The sequence below is a fragment of the Vipera ursinii genome, assembly GCF_947247035.1.
Source record: "Vipera ursinii genome assembly, chromosome: 2".
Taxonomy (NCBI): Eukaryota; Metazoa; Chordata; class Lepidosauria; order Squamata; family Viperidae; genus Vipera; species Vipera ursinii.
In genome coordinates this window covers 151,646,584-151,660,678 of record NC_139513.1, presented here as the reverse complement: position 1 = coordinate 151,660,678, position 14,095 = coordinate 151,646,584, and the positions used below count along the sequence as shown (strand labels likewise).

Below are 14,095 nucleotides of genomic sequence, written 5' to 3'. Positions count from 1 at the left end.
ACTGAATGACCAATCATAATACATTTTTAAACCTGGCGATAATAAACCTTCAACAAGATAATGCATGTAGCTAGTTCTCAACGTTAAACAATATATATTACTACTTCTGACAATCGGGTTGAGCTGTGGCACAGTAATGCTTTTTTTGGAAAAAGAAATTGGCTCCATATACACCTTTCGAAAAAGGTTTGCCAACTTCGTACCCTGCAGCTACTAGATACAGAATGAGGAAGGCAATGACGTAGACGTGTCTTTTATTCGAATATGCCAGGGGTCTTCAAACTCGGCCCTTTTATGACTCATGGACTTCAACTCCCAGAATTCCTCAGCTAGCATGTCTGGCTGAGGAATTCTGGGAGTTGAAGTCCATGAGTCATAAAAGGGCCGAGTTTGAAGACCCCTGGAATATGCTTTTTCCCCCTTTTTTAAAAATATTGCTGGAAGTTCCCCGTCCATCGATAGCACCCATCAAGATCGATAGGCACACACCGGCTCTTTAAAAGGAAGACGCGGTCAATTTTTTCCCGCGCTTGCGCTCCGCCGTGACGTCATTTATCTGCGACTTCTACCTGCAGGCGAATCCACGTGTATCCGGCATTTCCGGGTCTCGGACTCTGGCCATGGAGGAAGAGGCAAGAGTGGTGCCCCAGAAGCGTTTCTACCGGCAGCGCGCACACTCTAACCCGCTGGCGGATCACACCTTATTCTAGTGAGTGTAGACAGGGTTTGACCCCTAAACGGTGCCTTAGCTTCTTATCTCCTTCCCACTCTGTGCTGCAAATAGTTTTCCTGCGAAAAAGCCTCCCCCCCACACACACACAATTCCTCCCCGAAGAGGAAGAGTGTCGAGTTTCCAGCGAGTGTTGTTATTTGGTGGGAATGCATTTGCTCACGAGTCACTTGAGTTTTCGTTTGAGCTGTTCTGAATGCTCAATGTGGATGCAGCCCCTTTTTTGCGCTGTGGTTCAGAACATCTAGCAAAGCACGAGATGGCCAATTCTTGCTGCTGACAAATTAACCTGAATGTAAATCTAGTTGGATTTTGAAAATTTTTATCTATCTATCGGGAGTAAGGCTTTATCTCTTGAAAGATAAGGGGTGGGTGGGGGGAGAAGCATGAAACTGCCTTGTTTCATCCAGGTTACTGATTTTAAAGGACGATTGTTCTAAAAGATAGCAAGACAACATCTTTCTCACCAGAACACTATATATAGTCATTGCTACAGAAGTGCAGATGGCAGCAAGGAGATAGGTAAATGCCCAATTTTTGTGGCCATTTGTAATAATGTGGAGTTTTACCATGATTTATACTGAATGTGTAAATTTTATAATATTCTGTAAACTAGATTTGAGTTTACAGAGTTGAGTTTAGGGTAGACAGAAGAAAGGCTGTCTGGAGGCCAGTTGGAACTGCAGCTGGCACCAATCCCCTGTTGAGAGATGGCAGAGTGGATGCATAGCCCAGTTTTTGCACATTCTGATTTGCAAACAAGCTTAAAGAAATCCTAAACCTGCCTGGCCATTAATTAAGAATTCTGGGAGCTGCAATGCCAACATATCTGGAGAGTGCCCAGTTCAGAAAAGATTGGTGTATTTCTTTTCATGGTGCATCATAGGGGGATGGCAGTGAGTGTTTATTCAGTTTTAGGAGTAAATTTTATTTCATTCAGCCATTATTGCTTGAGTTGAATTTTGCTTAAAAATACTGTCATGTCCTTGGGATTTGATTTTAAAGCATTATTAACATTGCAGTCCTCTGTATAGTTGCTTAGAAGTAATCCTATGGAACAGAAATGAAGTTATGGAGCAGTCAGTCCATTCAGTGATGGCACTTTTACAGCCGTCTCGATATGTGCAGTTTAGCTTATAAGCTATGAAAAATATCACTTAGAATTACTATTAGAAAGTCATATAACTTAAAATACTCATACTACAGAAACTAATAATGTAGTGCAGCATATAATTATGTGAAATAAATGTTAACATATAAAAACTTTAGAAAATAAGGTAGATAAACTATCTAGCTTAATCTATCTTTGGAAGACAGTTCAGATAATTTTACTTCCAAAGTGAGAATTTATTGAATTAGTGGATTGATTGCAATCCTAAGAATCTATTGACATCATTGGAATTTATCATGGTTAGTCTTAACACGAAAGTCCCTAAATTATTGTATTTGGGAAATCTTTTGCTTCCAGATTAGTATTTCATTGACTATTACACATGTCCTTGGAATGTTAGAAGTATAAGTCATTTGAATATTCCTGTGTTTTAAAATAGTCATCTCAGAAGCATCTCTGAAATGACCAACAGACTGTTGTAACCACATGGCATCACCACAGCCCACTAATCAACTAAAGGCCTTCAAAACATCTTAAGTAAACTAAAGAAACATGGTAGCCCAAGAAAAAACAAGAGTCATCTACAGCATACAATGTAAGGACTGTAACAGCTACTATGTACCGGTCGAACAAACAGAAGACTAGCAGAGTGCATTTCTTAACTCCAGCTAGTAGTTAGAAGACAAAATGGAAATCAATCTTGCAACACATGGACAGATTCAACCATAGTTTCAACTGGAAAACTGAGCATTCTACACCAAGCTAAATCAAAAAATGCTAGGGAATTCCTAGAAACTTGACATTCAGACAAATCAGCCATCAGTAGACATGTAGAGATAAACCACATTTATGCACCATTCAAATTAAAAAAAAATCCTCTCCAGCAGCCTACACCCAGATAAACAATGTTTAACAGCAGATTAGCAAGCAGAGAACAATACCTTAATCAAGGAATTGTAAACGGAGCAAACCTGCAATTACCGATATTACCTAGTCAGGTGCAAACAAGCTCAAAAAGCACCAAAAAACTCCACATTAAATTATATTCCAGAATATAGGCTCAAATATTTTTTTTTAAATTTTGCACCATTTAAATATGTTAGGATTCCAGTTCCTAAAATTCTCAAGTCAGAATATAGAAACTGATCTATATGTAGTTTTTACGTAGTTTTTATGTAGTTTTAATGATGCTTTAAGGAATCCATTTGTTCAAATTAATGCAACTTTTAAAGTTGTGGCTTCTTTTTTCAAGCCCAAACAGCTGTATTGAATAGTAGACAAGCACTGCATTTATGTCTAGTCTGAAATAGGTCATCTGCATTGTTTTTGAAGTGTGCATAGCCTTATTAGCTTCCCTTCTGCAGTATTTGTTTCATAAACTTCTGTTGTTGTTTTTTCCCCATTAGTCCTGCCAAGCCTGAAGAAATGGACTGGTCTGCACTGTATCCAGAGTTTTTTGCTCCTTTAACCAATGATAATTGGCATAATGATCAAAAGAATGTGGAGGAAAGAATCAAACCTAGATATCAAGTGGAATTTGCTGATATTGGCTGTGGTTACGGAGGATTACTTGGTAATTTTTTTCCTTCTGTTGATTCACAAGAGATGACTAAGCTTATTTCCATATTTTATGGAAGGTGGTTTCAGTGATAACATGAATATTCATACCATCAGAAACCCTTTTTAGATTTTATTTTTCTTTTGGGATAGGATCTCCGAAGGGTTTTTTTGATGTAAGTCAGGAAGGAAGCTGAGTACTTTTTTTTTTTCATCCAGGCCTATGGCCTGATTTCCACTAAAGGTCATTTTTAGGTGATGATTGTGGCTACCATGTGTACAATCTGATTAAAAGGACCTTGCTTTGCTAGGTATCACATATATGGTTACCGGTAGTTTGTGCTCAGTTTTTCTCATGGACAGTTGGTTCCTGCGTGAATTGGTTCTATGAAGCTATTTTTCAAATCCAAGCGTGAGTTCATAGGAAATAAAGCCTAGAGATGCTGTAAGCCTTCTGAGACTTAAATTGTTTCCATCTGAAATATCCTAGAAGATCTTAACTCCTTGCAGCATGTTCCACATTGAAGATAGGACCCAATGAATTCCATAATGGTTGTAGCACATGAAATTGTAGGGTTGTGGTCTTATTGGTGTGCCTAGTACAGGTAGTCCTTGACTTACAGTCTTTGGTTTAGTGGCTATTCAAAGTTACAATTGATGGCACTGGAAAAAAAACCAACTCACGACCATTTTTCACACTTGATGACCGTTGCAGCATCCCCATGGTCGTGTGATCAAAATTGGGATGCTTGGCAACTGGCATCTACTTAGGGATGGTTGCAGTGTCCCTTGCGAGCTTCTGACAGGCAAAGTGAATGGGGAAGCCAGATTTGCTTTACGGCCATGTTACCAACTTAATAATTGCAGTGATTCGCTTAACAACGGTGGCAAGGCAGGTCGTAAAATGGGGCAAAACTCAACAACTATCTCACTTAGCAACAGAAATTTTGGTCAGTTGTGGTCGTAGGTCAAGGGATACCTGTAAGTCTTATCAAAGCTCCTATCCTTTGGTACAATTAAGGCTGCAGGCCTGTGCAGCCTTCCATGAAAGCAAACATAGTTTGGTCCCAATAGATAGCAATATAAATATTTATTTATTATTTATTTATTTATTTGATTTATTTACCGCCCTTCTCCCGAAGGACTCAGGGCGGTGTACAGGGCAACAAAAATAAGAATACAGGATACAAGATTTAAAGTTAAATGATTGTGCCCAATGTAGTAGGTTAGTTAAAATAAAGTTAAAACCCAAACCCATCAGGCCAGGCCAGCTTGTTCGAATAGATAAGTTTTTAGATATAAATGTGGGTAGAGTCAAAGAAGCACATCTGACCTGTTATTTACACATCCTGTTGATAGATGTTTGTATTCAGTTCCAGCTATGCATCTCCTGTTCATCTCTTGTTGACCTTAATATCTCGTTTTTCTCCCATTTGGCTCATTCTTCCCCCCCCTCCATCTTTCCAACAAGAGGCCATCCTCTTCCCCCATAACTCCCCAGGTAGCATTGATGATAGACGTGCTTGGAGATGATAGAAGGAAGAAGTGCGTTTGTCGGGTTAGCATGGTCTGTGCAGCCCATCATTTATATGCATCTTGCAAACAGTGCTAATTTGAGGTGGACCTTGCTCTACCATTTTGCCGTTAAGCAAGAGGATATACCTATCATATGTTCATAATATATAAGCTGTTAACTAATAAGAGACTCCCAAGTCTGCAGGCTTGTTTTGCAGATTTATCATATTCTGGTTGACAATGGGAATTGCAGACAAACAAGGCTTGTCTATTGCCCTGGTTTTAAAGGCTTTTAGAGTGAATCAGACAATTGAGAGTTGGAGGGCTGTATGTGCTGTGATCAGAGCTCAAGAATAACAATTCTGCAAAATGCCCCAGCAGGATCCTGAAGCTTTAGCCTTTTGCCACCATGACCATGTTTGAGAGATTGTCAAGGCTTGTCCGGCACTTTAGGGAACATCTTTGTTGCTAGAAGCATTCAAAAATTGCTTTGAAAGAACAGCAAGAGGCAGCTCAGACTGTTGAATATAGTGTTGAATTCCATAGTATCATAATCCTGGGACATAATCTGAAGGAGTATGGCAGCTGAAAGAAGGCAGATCAGATTAGTGCTTTGAATAAAAGATTGCTCGGAAATCTTAAGCAAATTTAGCTTTGGCTTTTACTATAAAAATGTGGAATTTAAATACAGAAAGAAATATTTTATCCCACCCAATTTAAATCAGTTTTCCCAAGCTGTTGGACACTACTGCTCCCCAAAATGCCAGCTAGAGTGACGTTCGATTTAGTAATTAAGAATATTAGAAATTGTGATTCTCTTACATCTGGCAGGCGCCAAATTGGTAGAACCTGCTACGTTTGTCTGCTTGGAATAAAAAAAATGGATGAAAAAATTGAAGTTGTACAATCAAAGTTGGTGGCAATCCAGTCCAAGTTAAGAGGACTTTTCCTCCTGATTTCAGCAAGAGAACTATGTCTATACAGGTATTCTCTTCAACTCAAGACTGTAATGGAAGCTGCCCATTACCGTTTTTAAGTCGTGATGGTCCTAAAGTGGTTGTCACATGACCGATGCAATCTTTTGACCTTATTTGTGGTGGTCATTAAACAAACACTGCAGTTGCAAAGTTACCACCTCAGCTCTTAAGTGCACCAATTGTTTGCTAAGGGGCATTTTTACACCCACCCACCCCAAAATGGAAGTAAATGCTGTTTTTGGCAAAAAAAACAACAACACCCTATTGGGAATCGCAGTCATATGACTGTGGGACACTGCAAACAGCCATAAATGTGGGCTGTTGCTAAGCACCCGAAATGCAGGGGAAGGGCAGAGAACCGGCACCACGATGGACCTGCCATTCATAAAGCATCTTTTCATCAGAAGGCAAAGTGGTGTGGTTTCCTTCCCCCTCCCCCCTTGTCCCAGCGTGCTTTTTGCCACCTCAACTTTAAAGAGAGGCAGGAGGTTGATGCTTGGCAACATGTCGACTCCCTGCTCTTGCAATTAAAAGAAAAATATTCGGGTGGAGGCAGAAAAAATTGGAGACCTCACTTAACCTATGTTCACGCAGGTGGAATACAAATGGACGTAAGGTTGCTGATTGCTGTTTTCTTTCGCAGTGGCCCTGTCCCCCCTGTTCCCAAACACACTAATGCTGGGCTTGGAGCTCCGTGTGAAAGTCTCCGATTATGTTTGTGACCGAATCCAGGCACTCCGAGCCTCTCACCCTGGGCAGTTCCAGAATATTGCCTGCGTTCGCAGCAATGCTATGAAGTACCTGCCCAACTTCTTCTGCAAGGGACAGGTGAGTCCCTGAAAAGCCTCTCTGGGGATCCTGCAGGAAGCAAGAGCCGTCTTGGGGGCCCTGAAACCCGCTTCTCTGTGCTTGCACGGAAGAATCTTCTCCTGCCCTGTTCAGCTTTGGGAGAGTTTTGATTTCAGGGATCTTTGGGGTGGCTCATGGGAGGGTATTGTTATATTTTTACAAAGGACATCTTATGTACTTTTTGCACTGACTTCCCAAGGCATCAAAGAGATGCTTTAGATAATAACTCCATTGCCTGAAGAGTGTTTTAATCTAAAAAGCTAAGAGTGATTCTAGGCCAGGGGTAGGCAACCGTGGCTCTTTTATGACTCGTGGACTTCAACTCCCAGAATTCCTGAGCCAACATGGCTCAGCTTGGAAACCTCTCCCTTTCCCCTCAGCATGGCTGGCTCAGGAATTCTGGGAGTTGAAGTCCACGAGTCATGAAGGAGCCAAGGTTGGCTACCCCTGTTCTAGTGGAAGCTACCGTACATGATCTATACGTTCTGCTGCTGAGGGGCAACCTTCATTCAAAAGAGAGAGATGATTGCTGGTATAGTCCTCGTCTTACAACAGTTTGCTTAGTGACTATTCAAAGTTACAGCAGCATTGAAAAAAAGTGACGGCCATTTTTCACACTTGTGCCCGTTGCAGCATCCCCACGGCCACATGATTTCCATTTGGATGCTTGACAACTGACTCATATGTATGACCGTTGCAGTATCCCAGGGGTCAGGTGATCCCCTTTTGGGACCTCCTGACAAGGGGGAAGCCAGACTCATTTAACAACCGTATTACTGATTTTAATGATTCACTTAATAGCTGTGGCAAAAAAAGTCGTCGGATGGGGCAAAACTCAACAAATCTCTCATTTAGCAACATAAATTCTGGACTCAATTGTGGTCGTAAGTTGAGGACTGCCCACAATTGCTCTTCATAGCTTTAGTAACTGAATGTGATCTGAATGCTGAGTAGGAGAGCTGAGTTGCTGAAAGACCAGGCAAACCACCTCCGTGCTTTTTATCTTCTCTTACCTCTCTAGCTCCTCAAAATGTTCTTCCTCTTCCCTGATCCTCATTTCAAGAAGACAAAACACAAGTGGCGGATTATCAGCTCCACTTTGCTGGCAGAATACGCCTATATCTTGCGTGAAGAGGTGAGCAGGGAACATATTTTGGGTAGTTTAGCCCTCCCCAAAGCAGCCTAGGTTTATAATCCAATGAAATTCGCGGAAGACAAAGATTTTTATTCAGTTCTTCCCGTTTGCCTACATTTCAGGGGCTGTTTTGATTTTGGCATAAAAGAAAACGTAAATGTACGAGATTAGAAAGCTTCCTTTATTGAAGAGCGTTTTTCCTACCATAGTAGTTCAAACCATGTTATGACAGTGAGACTTGTCAGTAGGCAGACGCCTTCAGGTTACACTGCACTTTTAATTCATTCATTTTCATCATTTGGGAGAATTGGAGTACACATGCTGGTGAGGCTGTAAAATCAGTGGAGTAAAAGGGACTAGACTTTTGCTGTCCTTTTGAAAAGTTTAAAATAGGTTTGTTAAGCCTACCATCTAAAATCGTCCAGACAAAAACATTGTATCTCCCAAAATAGCCCTTGTATAACCAGATGTCAGAAGTGGAATCCTAGAAGATTCTTGGACAGAATTCCAACAATTCTTGGACAGAATTCCAACAATGAAGGGAAGGAATTCCAGCTAAGTTCCTGGAGATTAAGCCAACTCCCGGGCAAAGTTAAACAAAAGATGAGCAAGTAATCGGTCACAGGATGACTTCTCATTAAGCCAGTAAAAGCCTTGAGATTCTCAGTTATCTAACAAAAATCCCAATTAAGATTTTTCCATTAAATCGGGTCACTGGGAAAAGGTAGGAGGAATATGACTGGACATTTGTACTGATCATTCCTAAGTGTTTGCAGTACTTGGAGAGAACCCTTTTCCTTAATTTTTACCCTATAAGGTATGCCCACGCACACATTTTTGACTTCAATAGATAAGGGAGCAAGGGCTAGTTTAGTATAGGAGTTAAGGCATCAGGCCAAAGCAGAACACAGTAGTATATATCCAACATTAGTCTAGACCAGGCCTTTTAGGACCTGTAGACTTCAACTTCCAGAATTCCTGAGCTATTCATGCTGACTCAGGAATTCTGGGACTTGAAGTCCACAAGTCATAAAGGGGCCATCGTTCCCCACCTCTAGTCCAGACAGTCTTTTCTCTCCTCAGTGCTCTAAGAGACAGTATGAATGGAAGATGCATCTTCTCTTTGAGGATCTGTTTATTCATGAGAGCAGATTTTAATTGGTGGCCTGAAGAGGGGAATTTGCCTTTAAATCAGAAAGGCAATTAATTTCTTTATTGAAATCTGTCAACGTGTGCCCATCACGTCAGCATATCCTAAACCCTAAGGCAGGGGTAGGCAACCTCGGCTCTTTTATGATTCATGGACATCAAGTCCCAGAATTCCTGAGCCACCTGGCTCAGGAATTCTGGGAGTTGAAGTCCATGAGTCATAAAAGAGCCGAGTTTGCCTACCCCTGCCCTAAGGGGAAAAGGCCCTGCTTACATTTGGGAATTTCTGATCTGAGAGTAGGGAAGAGTGCCAGTTGCTTGCCGGAGGAAAAGGATCAACTTTACCCTACATCTCGTAGGGAGCTGGTGCTGGCAGGGAACCTTGGGAGGAGGTTCCTTCAGTCCTGATCTTTAGCTGCTTCCTGCAGGGCATTCTGGCTGACTCCACTTTCACCTGCCAGAGAAAAAAGTAGAAAGTGCTTGCGTGCCATCCTTTTTTGGAGTTGAAACCAACTAACCCTTGTCTTTGGGATGAATGGCATCCGGCCTCACCCAGTTGAGATGAATCATATTCTCCCTTCGGCTTTTCCATGATTTCCCCAAAGTTAGCGCTCTGGAGGAAGAGGTTGGGAAAAGCCCAAGCGAAGCGCTTCCTATGGGGATGACAGAACTAATGATGGCAGCGGTACCCTCCCAGCAACCCCAGGATTGCAAAGATTTTGCTCCAGGTGAGAAGGGAGTTCAGAGTCAGAGATAGCTGGCAATTACTCACGGGTCTGACATTGTTTTTTCTACTGCACATGATAGTTTTTGCTGTAAGATTTTTCTAGTGAACCTGCATTTTGTAGATATGTGTGTCTTTTAAACCAGGGCTTTTCAACCAGTGGTACGGGTACCACCTGTGGTACATTGGCACCTGGCAGGTGGTACGTGACCATCCTGGGGGAGCGGAATGAGCTGAATCGGTGGCAGCACCACACAAGCCTGAGCGAGAGAAGGCTGGAGCTGCAGGGCTCAGCGGAAGCGCCAGGATCAGCGCCAGGCTCCAGCTAGAGCTCGGCACTGATCCCAGTGCTTCTGAGCCCAGAAGAAGTGCCGATCAGCTGGAATGTTGCAGCATCTCCAGGGTCTTGTGATTTACATTCAGATGCTTGGCAACGGATTCCTATTTATGACGGTCACAGTGTCTCAGGGTCATGTGAAGTGACCAAAACCTGCTGCAACCACCCAGCAGACGGGGGGGGGGGGAACCAAACAACCCCCCCATCCCACCTCTGCTGCCAATCCTCAACCGAAATGCTCACAACAATGAAAACTTCAGACAGGAAGAAGAGCGCTGCCTGGCGGGCAGGCTGGTGTCTTGCTCAGCTGTGGCTTGGGGGGCGCTTTTTTCAGTGCCATTGTAACTTTGAACAGTCACTAAGCGAACTGTTGTAAGTCGAGGACTACCTGTACTTCATCACTTTTTTCCTTTTTCCTTTTTCTTTTTGGTCATCAAGTTTTTGACACCTTTCTAGGCGACTGGTGGTACTCGGATGTTGCCATATCCTAAAAGTGGTACAATGGGTGAAAAGGTTGAAAAGCCCTGTTTTAAACTACCTTTTCCCTTCGTTAGCAGCCTGGTATTTGATTCACAAAGGCCTTTTTCACACCCTGTTTATATAACTTAGCCTTCATTCACCTAGGCCCTAGTATATACCATCACAGACGTGGAAGAGGTGCACACGTGGATGGTGAAGCATTTTCAAGATCACCCGCTTTTCGAGGAAGTGCCATTAAAAGAATTGGTAAGTGTGTGTGTGTGTGTGTGTGTGTATGTGTGTCTGGGCAATTTCTGTTGTAACAGATTTTGCAATTTCAGACATGATTTTCCATGGGCATATGTGTCAGGGGGGGATGGGGACTAATATATAAGTATGTCACTCTTTGCACGTTGCATTAAAGTTCCTGATTCCGGTTGCAGCTCAGGGGACTTTCTCTGTGCCAGTTGCAATCCGGCAAAGTGCATTTTTAAAACAAATTACCAAAGTATCAAACCCGTGTAGAATGAGCAATTGTATCTTATGATTGCAATTGAGCCCAACATTTCTGTTGAGCAATTTGTGCCTTCTCTTTTTATGACCTTTTTTTTGGCCATAGTTGTTAAGTGAATCTGGCTTCTTCCATTGACTTTGCTTGTCTTTTTGCCAGTGGGAAGTTTGCAAAAGGTGACCCACATGACCCTGGGACAGTGCAACTGTCATAAATACAAGCCAGTTGCCAAGCCCCCAAATTTTAATCCTGTGACCATGGGGGATGCTGCAACGGTTAGAAGTGTGAAAAATGGCCATAAGTCCCTTTTTTTCAATGCCGTTGTAGCTTTGGTCACTAAATGAATGATTGTAAGCTGAAGACAATCTGTATTAAGAACTTTCTGACATGATGATGATGATGATGATGATGATGATGATGATGATGATGATGATGGAAGGGACCTTGGAGGTCATCTAGTCCAAGCCCCTGCTCAGGTAGGAAACCCTATACCAGGAGTAGGCAACCTCGGCTCTTTTATGACTCATGGATTTCAATTCCCAGAATTCCTGAGCCAGCTTGGCTGGCTCAGGAATTCTGGGAGTTGAAGTCCATGAGTCATAAAAGAGCCGAGGTTGCCTACCCCTGCCCTATACCATTTCGGACAAATGGCTGTCCAGTCTCTTCTTAAAAACTTCCAGTGTTGGAGCATTCACAGCTTCTGACTTAGTGAAATCTTGAGGTGGTTCCATTACCGTGCTTAATATCTATTCTCTCTTGTACCTTGTGATTTTTTAAAAAACTTTTTTTAAAAAAAATAACGACTGTTTTTATATTTTTATGGTTTTATCAATTGTTCTATACTCCCCCAGGATCACTTTTTGTGGGATGGGTAGCCATATAAATGTTGCATATCTGTCTATATACAGGGTATAAACGAAAGAATGAAGATAGGGTTGCAACCGCTTGAAAACCACAGGAACTGCTTCCGTACTTCTCTAAAAGAGATTTCTACTCCTCCACCCACACCGTCTTTATTTATGTGATGTATTGGGAGTTCACTGATAATCCAATTGTGTAACAGCTGTTTTAAATGGCTACATTTGGTAACTCAAGAGTGAAAGCAAGGGATTTCAGCGCAAAAGAAGGTGCATATGCTGGCATAGATTCATTTGGGGTAAATCCTGCGGATCCACAAGACATCAAGAGGCTAAATTTAGATGCATTATGTGTCTCTTACATCTTAGAGTTGGGGAATAAAATTAGCATAACCATGACTTCAGCTCCCATGATGTCTGGGTGTGGGAATTGCAGATCCCACCAGGTTGGGAAAGGTTGTTCTACAACCTTGGCATTAAGATCACAATGTTGACTCCCTAGTAAGAGTACCTAGGGTTGGAAGTCTGTAAATTCAAGACCTGCAAGTAAAAGTTAATAAACAGATTTATTCACAAAGCATCTTGCTGACTTTTAGTCCATTTGGCAATATCTGGAAGTAGAATTAAAACAACTATGGCAAAAGGAAGCAAAGATAGTAGCAATACTAATAGGTGGCCTTGGGTGCGATCCCAATGCAACTGGAGCCTCACTTGAACACCATCGGCTCTGACAAAATCATCACTAGTCAATTGAAAAGGCAGCCTTACTTGGCACAGCTTACATCCTGTGATAATACCTTTTAACACTATCTAACGACGTCTCTCTACCCCAGATCCTTGGGAACACCTTGAAAATGCCAAATCCGGTCTAAAACACCTGGATGATTGTGCGATGAACCATAATAATAATAACGGGAGGGAGGGAAGGACAAAACTCTCCAAATGCTCAACTTCTGTATTCGCTCTTTGCAGAAGTTGCCGGTGGTTGGCCCGATGGTGCTTCCATCTTGGGATCGCCAGTTGGGCAAGGACTGTTTGAGGAGCTACGTGACGTGACGTGTCCTCGTTGGACATATTTGCTGATCTGGATGTTGGGATCCTCCAGTAAGCTCATACCGTTGTTTTCTTTAAACAGGCCGCTGACCCCATTGTAAGCCTCCTAGGAACCTCAACCGAAGAAGGGAAGAAGGTTCAAAGAAATGGAGGCAAAGTCTTCCCAGCTGTCTTCCGTCGCATCAGGGACAGAGCACAGGAAGAGGAAATGGCCAGAACATGACTGGGAGCTTCCTAAATCCTTGAAGGCATTCATATCTGCAGCAAGAAGACTGGAGAAAGTGGAGGATTGGATGCTTCTGACTGCCCTGGAATTGACCTTTCATAAATAGGGGTGGATAATCCTTTCTGGCGAAACATTTCACTGTTGCAAAAGGATTTTCTTAGTTCACATGTTTGCTTCTTAATTTTGCCCCTAGAAGGAATACATCCAGCTGACCTTCCTGATGACCATATGAAGGTCAGATGTTCGCAGCAGGACCAAGAGTTAAGGATGGAGGTGAGGCTCACTCAAGTCATGGTTTCATTTGTCACTTTATTTTCTTTATAATAAACTTGGAAGGTTTCATTAAAATAAGTGAATTGGGGGATACAGCTTCCCTTGGCTTCAGAGCATGAGTAAGACCTTTGGGGACTTGGTCCATTCTGGTATTTCTTGTCATCCTCTTTTATCTCCCCCAAAGCTCACTTTCAAATCCACTTCTTCTTCTACCTCCAATAACTGGTATATGTTACAGGGCAACTGCCTTCCCCTCTTCTGCCAGATCTTTGCCAATTCTAAAATCCTTTGGGGCAATGGGGAATTACTGCAGCGACAAGCTGCCAGCCTGCTCCCCTCATAATGTCACATAGAAAACATAACAATAGCACTTAGCACTTATATACCGCTTCACAGTTCTTTACAACCCTCTCTGAGACAGCCTATTGACCCCCAACAATCTGGGCCCTCATTTTACCGACCTCGGAAGAATGGAAAGCTGAGTCAACCTTGAGCTGGTCAGGATTGAACTCCTGGCAGTCAGCAGACTTTGCCTGCACTGCTGTATGCTGACCACTGCATCACCAACAGTTCCTAGGCGATGGGCCAGTGCAATTTGCAGAGAAGCTGAGGGGCAGATGGGTGAGATGCCT

General features: G+C 42.5%; 1 protein-coding gene across 2 annotated transcripts; it reads left to right on the top strand.

The window, feature by feature from the left end:
* The first annotated feature begins 604 nt into the window (after nt 1–604).
* On the top strand, nt 605–13,551 carry METTL1 (methyltransferase 1, tRNA methylguanosine). Of its 2 annotated transcripts, none has more exons than XM_083351543.1 (6): nt 605–709; nt 3,248–3,414; nt 6,534–6,718; nt 7,761–7,874; nt 10,709–10,810; nt 13,047–13,551. In XM_083351543.1, exons 1-6 carry the CDS (start codon nt 621–623, stop codon nt 13,185–13,187), a joined length of 798 nt encoding a protein of 265 aa, XP_083207669.1. In that variant the 5' UTR covers nt 605–620; the 3' UTR covers nt 13,188–13,551. The 2 variants fall into 2 exon arrangements, with proteins under 2 accessions (XP_083207669.1, XP_083207670.1); XM_083351544.1 differs by lacking the exon at nt 605–709 and adding an exon at nt 1,107–1,252.
* Nucleotides 13,552–14,095: the final 544 nt, after the last annotated feature.

What these genes read in the sequence shown, in the direction of transcription:
- METTL1 (XM_083351543.1), top strand. Translation starts at nt 621, where the DNA reads ATGGAGGAAGAGGCAAGAGTGGTGCCCCAGAAGCGTTTCTACCGGCAG. An exon ending in ACTTCTTCTGCAAGGGACAG is followed by an intron (nt 6,719 to 7,760) that starts GTGAGTCCCTGA and finishes TTACCTCTCTAG; the next exon opens with CTCCTCAAAATGTTCTTCCT. An exon ending in AAGTGCCATTAAAAGAATTG is followed by an intron (nt 10,811 to 13,046) that starts GTAAGTGTGTGT and finishes TTCTTTAAACAG; the next exon opens with GCCGCTGACCCCATTGTAAG.